General features: G+C 40.5%; 1 protein-coding gene across 1 annotated transcript; it reads right to left on the bottom strand.

The window, feature by feature from the left end:
• Positions 1-6,107: 6,107 nt before the first annotated feature.
• On the bottom strand, positions 6,108-7,046 carry LOC115296693 (putative olfactory receptor 2B8). The gene has a single exon (XM_029945170.1). The coding sequence runs from the start codon at positions 7,044-7,046 to the stop codon at positions 6,108-6,110; it is 939 nt and encodes a 312-aa protein (XP_029801030.1).
• Positions 7,047-7,416: the final 370 nt, after the last annotated feature.

Here is a 7,416-nt window from a genome sequence, read left to right as displayed (position 1 = left end):
AGATTCTGCACAGCAAAGGAGACAATTATCAAAACTAAAAAGCAACCAATTAAGTGGTAGAAGATATTTGCAAATGACATATCTGATAAGGATTAGTATCCAAAATCTATAAAGAACTTAACAAACTCAACACCTGAAAAGTGAATCCAGTGAAGAAATGGGAAGAATATATGAATAGACACTTTTCCAAAGAAGACATCCAGATGCCAAATAGACGCATGAAAAAATGTTCAACATCAGGAAAATACACATCAAAACCACATTGAAATAAACCACACCTGTCAGAATGGCTAAAATAAACCACTCAGGAAACAACAGGTATTGGAGAGGATGTGGAGAAAGGGGAACCCTCTTCAACTCTTGGTTGGAATGCATACAGTGCAGCCACTCTGGAAAATAGTGTGGAGGTAAAAAACAGTTAAAAACAGTTAAAAATAGCATTACCTGACAACCCAGCAATAGTACAGCTAGGAATTTATCCAAAGGATATAGGAGTGTTGATATGTAGGGGCACATGTACTCCAATGTTTATAGCAGCACTTTCAACAATAGCCCAATTATGAAGGAGCCCAAGTATCCATCAACTGATGAATGGATAAAGGAGAAGTGGTATATACATACAATAGATTTCTACTTGGTAAGGAAAAAGAATGAAACTTTTTCATTTGCAACAACATAGATGGAAGCGGGTGATATTATGCTAAGGAAAGAAAGTCGTTCAGGGAAAGACAGATACTATAACATTTCACTCATATGGAGAATCTGAGCAAGTTAACAGAAGATCATGGGGAAAAGAAGAAAAACTAAGTTATAAACAGAAAGGGAGGCAAACCATTAGAAACTCTTAAATACAGAGAACAAACTGAGGGTTGATGGAGGTGGGGGGTTGAGGGAATGGGGGAAATGGGTGAGGAGCATTGAGGAGGGCTGTTGGGATGAGCACTGGGTTTTCTATGAAAGTGATGAATCATGGAAATCTACTCCTGAAGCCAAGATTCTACTATATGTTAGCTAACTTGACAATAAATTTTTTAAAAATCTAATACATGTTATGTGAAAATTGTATTGTATGTCATTTTAAAAATTAATTTGAAGACTACCAAAAATATGTTAGCCAGTAATATGAAATCATATTGGTAAATAGAAGTTAAGTAGATATAATCATTTCACTCCTAGTCAGTTTGGCAGGAGAAGATTGACTACCTGTTCATCTCATCCCTCCAGAACCTTCCTTCCTCCTTGACCCCCTCTGGAAAGCCAAACCCTGAATATTTCAACAGAGGCTAATAGTTACATGGGGCAGGACCAACCTGGGCTTACTAAAAATATACACATCCTTGGTGCTTAGAGCATGTATTTTGACTTTGGTGCTTATGAAAAAATATCTCACAGATATAATATTAGCTTTTTTATTCATGGGTTGATTCCATAGAATTCATAAATTATAACTTCTGTTTACCTACAGGCTCCATTGTCCACTCCAAACTACATCTCCTCATATGCACCAAAACACACTGCAATGAGTGGAAAATCTTCCTGCATAAACACTGGGGAAAAGACAACTTATGCTAACAGTAATTATACAGAGAATTGTTACTACCTTGAACAGAGCCTGAGAAATGAGCAATTGTGACTTCCCTTGCCTTTAAGATTCACCATTTTCTGTCATTACTACCGAAAGCAATCTACACATTCAATGCAATTCCAATCAAAACTGCACAAGCATCTTCTCAAGGTTAGAAAAAACCATCCTAAAATTTGTATGAACTACAACACAAAAACAAAAACAAACAAACAAAAACCCTGAATACCAAAGTAATATTGAAGAAGAAAACCAAAACGGGAAGCATCACAATCCCAGACTTTAGCCTCTACTACAAAGCTGTTATCATCAAGACAGTATGGTACTGGCACAAAAACAGACATATAGACCAAAGGAATAGAATAGCGAACCCAGAACTGGACCCAGAAATGTATGGCCAGTTAATCTTTGACAAAGCAGGAAAGAGGATCCAATGGAAAAAAGACAGCCTCTTTAGGAGGTGTGCTGGGAGAACTGGATGGCAACATGCAGAAGAATGAAAATAGACTACTCTCTTACCCCGTACACAAAAATATACTCAAAATGGATCAAGGACCTGAATGTGAGACAGAAAACTATCAAAACCCTAGAGGATAAAGCAGGAAACAGCTTCCTTGACCCTAACTGCAAAATTTCATACTCAACACATCCCCAAAGGCAAGGGAATTAAGAACCAAAAAAAAAAAAAAAAACCCACAAAACTATTGGACCTCATTAAGATAAAAAGCTTCTGCACTGCAAAGAAAACAATCAAGAAAACTAACAGGCAACTGATAGAATGGGAAAGGATTGTTGCAAATGATATATCAGACATAGGGCTAGTATCCAAAATTTACAAGAAACACACCAAACTCCACACCTGAAAAACGAATAATCTAGTAATGAAATGGGCAGAAGACATGAAGAGACAGACAGGACATCCAGATGGCCAACAGACACATGAAATGATGCTTGGTTCCACTTAGCATCAGGGAAATACAAATCAAAGCTGAGATACCACCTCACACCAGTCAGGGTGGCTAAAATGAACAGATCTAGGGACTATAGATGCGGCAAGAATGTGGAGAAAAGGGCATCCTCCTATACTGTTGGTGGGAATGTAAACTGGCATAGACACTCTGAAAAACTGTGTGAGGTTTCCTCAAAAAACTATCATTAGAACTCCCCTATGACCCAGAAGTGGCATTCCTGGGGATACACCCAAAGGATACAGAAGTGCTGATGCATAGGAGTACATGTACCCCAATGTTCATAGCGACACTCTCAACAATAGCCAAATCATGGAAAGAGGCTAAATGTCCTTCAACTGATGAATGGATCATAAGATGTGGTTTATATATACAATGGGATACTACGTGGCAATGAGAAGGAATGAAATCTGGCCATTTGTAGCAAAGTTGATAAACCTCGAGGGTATCATGCTAAACGAAATAAGTCAAGCAGAGAAGGACAGATACCATATGTTTGCACTCATAGGTCTAACAGGAGAAACCTAACAGAGGCCCATGGGGAGGGGAAGGGGGAAAAAGAGTTAGGGAGACAGACGGAGGCAAATCATGAGAGAACTATTGCTTACTAAAAACGAACTGAGGGCTGAAGGGGGAGGGAGAAGTGGGTGATAGTCATGAAGGAGGTCACTTGTGGGGAAGAGCACTGGGTGTTATATGGAAACCAATTTGACAATAAACTATATATAAAAATTCACCATTTGCAAAGTATATCCTGTCCAAGGTTAGCATATTTAAATACACGAATCTGTATTTATTCTAAGGATTCTTCTCTATTTCATCTAACACTTTTCTACAGATCCACGACCACACACCACTAGGCACTCTCTGAGTGTATTAGCTTTTAGGAGAACCAGCAGTCATGTGCTTTCATCTGCCAGACCTTCACTCTCCCATCCATATACCACTGTCTTCATTTCATACAACTGTAGTGGTTCTTTACAGACCATACTTCTTCTTCAAAAAGGTAATTGTATATCTGCAAAATATTTTTATTCTTCATTGAAGTAGATGCCATATTCTTATCTAAACGTCCATTTAAATGTTCCTACAATGACATGAGCTTGTTCCCTTGGCTCCCGACCCTGTAGACCCCAAAAGGTGTGGTACTGCATGCAGAACTGGTGTCTATGGATGAGGTTGCTCTTTTTTAGACTAAGTTCTAGATGGAAGAGAAATCTGAACTTCCAGTTAGATGATTACCACTTCACTGGAGAAGGAAAGATTGTACTTTCTCTTCCAGCTCAAACCAAATACTCAGTGCCATATCTTTCAAGCATTTGACCTGTAAGTGTAACAAATGACATTAGTGGAGAAAAGTCTTCACTTGGTATTCAAGCCAGATAAGAAGAATCTGTTCTTTCATATTGTAGTGGGCTTCTGCTATCTCAACAACAATAAGAATAAGGGAAATCACTAAATTCTCAAAAAGAATCTTAGCAATTACTATGACCACCATGTACCTCATTTATGAACTTGGAATAGGATAGAAAAATATTTGCAGTTTGGACTTATCAGTACATGCAAGAATTTGTGTATAATAAAAAATTTTGAAACTAGTTCCTATAATTACCTTAACTATTGCTATTGGGTTGAATGATGTGTGATATCTTAATGCCCACTTCAAGTTAATGAGAATTTATGTGAAAACAGGGCACCAGGGTGGGTTAATTGGTTGACCACTCAACTCTTGATTTGAGCTTAGGTTGTGATCTCACAGTTTGTGAGTTCAAGCCCTGCACTGGGCTCTGTGATGACAGTGCAGAGCCTGCTTGGTATTCTGTCTAACCCTGTCTCTCTCTGCCGCTGCCTGGCTCACACACAAACACGCACTCTCTTTGTCTCTCAGAAATCAATAAGGAAACCTAAAGGAAAGAAAAACAGGAGTAGGAGTTAAGGTGGTGGAAAAGCAGGAGGACTCTGGGCTTTACTCATCATCTTATTCCTTGAAATACCCTGGAAATGGATCTCCATTGTCTCCCTATAATGGTACAAAAACAGCCTGCTTTGGTCACTTCTTTGGGTCTTAATTTCCTTATTGGGCTACCATGTGCAGGGAATAAAACTTTAGATGTTTTCTCCTGCTACTCTGTCTCCTGTCAATTTAATTCCAAAACAGCTGAAAGAACCCTGGGGGGGGGGGGAAGTAATGGTCTCCTCCCCCAAAGCAGTGTCCTGTCCCTAAGACCATCTCAGGGAGCCCTTCCCTGACCTCTCTGATCTCTAATCATTCATCCTCTCCTTTCTTCATTTATACCCAGATCCCTTTCCCCCACAAGCCATGTGTGCACACACAGTGGTCCCTAGAGTCTGTGTCATTAGATCTCAAACATGCCACAACACCACAATGGTGAAAGAAAGCTCTCATCTATGTCACAAAACAAGAATCCGAAAAGAAATCACCTGCAAAGGGAGGATTTGCCAGGGATCTATGTCCTGTTCCTGACTCCTCAGTGAGCCTAGTCACTGCAGGACTCTGGCAAACAGTAGCTGTGAAATGTGAAGACTAGGAGACACAGGGGCATCTTACACGGGTGCCTGCACTCTGATGACTGATCCAGTGTTGAGTTTAGCAGGATATATAGGGTCTGTTTAGAGGGAAGTAACCCTACACTATATACAATGCTATTATGCTATCAAAAGACAATCCTAAAGCCAGACCAAGTTAGGGACACATAAACTGAGAATCTCCTTTCCCTTCTGTGGGCTCACTGGCACCACAGGGGAGGGCTTGGGGCAATGGGTTAAAGAGGTGATGGCGACTATAGAGAGCACTTGTGATGATGGAAATGTTGACTCACTATGTTGTACACCAGAAAGTAATATAACACTGTATATTATCTCTAATGGAATTAAAATAAGATCTTAAATAAAAACTAAAATAATACAAATTAATTTCAAACAAAAATTTTTGAAAAAGAAAGAATTCTATTTCAAAAGTAAAACAGTATTACAATGGTGACATTACCCCACAGCCTGATATATGAATGTCTTTGTCAGGATGGATGTTAACAAGTTTTGTCAGAGCTAAAGTCTGTTATTCCCACAGTTGCTCTTCTACTTCTGGGAAAAAGCTGTGATTTACTCAGGCTATAGATGTTATAATAGAGCCGTGATCACCTGCAAGAATAAACAATAGCCTCCAACAATTTCTAGAGAATGCTATAATAGTAATATTTATCACAGCACTTTATTGGCTTCTATTCTTATTTTCTATACTTTTATGGTGTGTGTAAATGTCCTTTGCATTTAGAAATGGAATAGTGTTCCCAAATGGGGGTGAAATAGAAAATCCTGTGAAACTTTTTACAGTATTAATATGATGCAGATGGTCTAGGAACACTACATCAGCATCTCTGGAGGCTGCAATGCGTCCATGAACTTGAAGTTTGAACACTTGCGTGGATAAAAGAATGAATTTTAAAGTTCTCTTGAGAGATGTCAGGAGAACAATTGAGGGCACAAAAATATTAAAGACTCAGGCATTCAAAGTCTTCCATTAAGTGGTCTTCCCCCAGTTATCTGGAGTCATAGCCCCGACAGAGGACCTTTTTCATTGCTCCCATCACGTCCTTGTTTCGTAGGGTATATATGAAGGGATTTACCATAGGGGTGACAATGGTGTAGATGAGAGCAATGAACTTGCCCTGATCCTGGGAGTGGTTGTTGCTGGGCTGCAGGTAAGCATAGATGGCTGTGCCATAGAACAGGGAGACCACTGTGAGGTGGGACCCACATGTCCCAAATGCTTTTCTCCGTCCTGCTGCTGACTTTATTCTTAACACTGCCCTGACAATCTGACCATAGGAGAACGTGATTAATGCCACAGGTATGAAGAGAATGATCACAGCGGCAAAGAAGATCTCAGACTTAATAACACTGGTGTCCACACAGGCAAGCTTGAGCAATGGGGGGAGCTCACAATAGAAGTTATCTATTTTATTTTTTCCACAAAGTGGTAAGAGGAAAATGAGCACCACATGCAATGCGGAGGTGGCAATACCAATGAGCCATGATGCAGAAGCCATCAGGGCACAGAGGCGAGGGTGCATGATCACTGTGTAATGCAGGGGCCTGCAGATGGCTGCGTAGCGGTCAAGTGCCATCACCCCTAGGAGGATGCCTTCTGTGCATCCCAACCCAAGAGAGAAGAACAGCTGAGTTACACAGCCACCAAAGGAGATAGACCTGTCTTCCCCCCTGAGATGGATCAGGAACTGAGGAACAGTGCTGGTCGTGTAACACAGGTCCAGAAACCTCAGGTTAGAGAGGAAAAAGTACATGGGAGTGTGAAGGTGGGGGTCCAGGCGGGACAGTGCAATGATGGTTGTGTTTCCCAGCAGGGTGAGCAGATAGAAGATCAGAAGAACCACAAAGAGGACTCTCTCCAGTTGAGGCTGGTCTGAGAAACCCAGCAGGATAAACCCAGTGAGAGAACTTCCATTTTTCTGTTCCATCCTTTCTTACCACGTTTCCTGTCAAGACCAAGTATTTGGCAATTTTTAAAAAACTGTCAAAATGAAGAAATTTTGTGGGGTTTGGGTTGATCATATGAAAAGACTAAGCCATGTTTATCATTGAAATTTGAATAAATGATGTACGGGAGGAGCCGAGATGACAGAGTGGAAGGGAGCTCTGTAATCTTCGTCTGCCCCATCTATCAAACTGAGGACATTAGTCTCATCTACACGAGTGTAAGGAGAAAATACAGAGTCCATAAAGAAGACAACCTCAAAGATGCCTGAGTGAGTGAGTGCGAACTGGGGAGATTGGAAAACGGGTTACTCCTAGAAGGGCAGGGGAGGAGGGAGCCCCAGCTAACACAGG

This window comes from Suricata suricatta, chromosome 7 (assembly GCF_006229205.1).
Source record: "Suricata suricatta isolate VVHF042 chromosome 7, meerkat_22Aug2017_6uvM2_HiC, whole genome shotgun sequence".
NCBI classification, from domain to species: Eukaryota; Metazoa; Chordata; class Mammalia; order Carnivora; family Herpestidae; genus Suricata; species Suricata suricatta.
The sequence above is the reverse complement of the archived record's forward strand: the minus strand, read 5'-3'. Positions and strand labels throughout refer to the sequence as shown.

Excerpts from the sequence above, each read along its gene's own strand:
- LOC115296693 (XM_029945170.1), bottom strand. The coding sequence starts at position 7,046 with ATGGAACAGAAAAATGGAAGTTCTCTCACTGGGTTTATCCTGCTGGGT.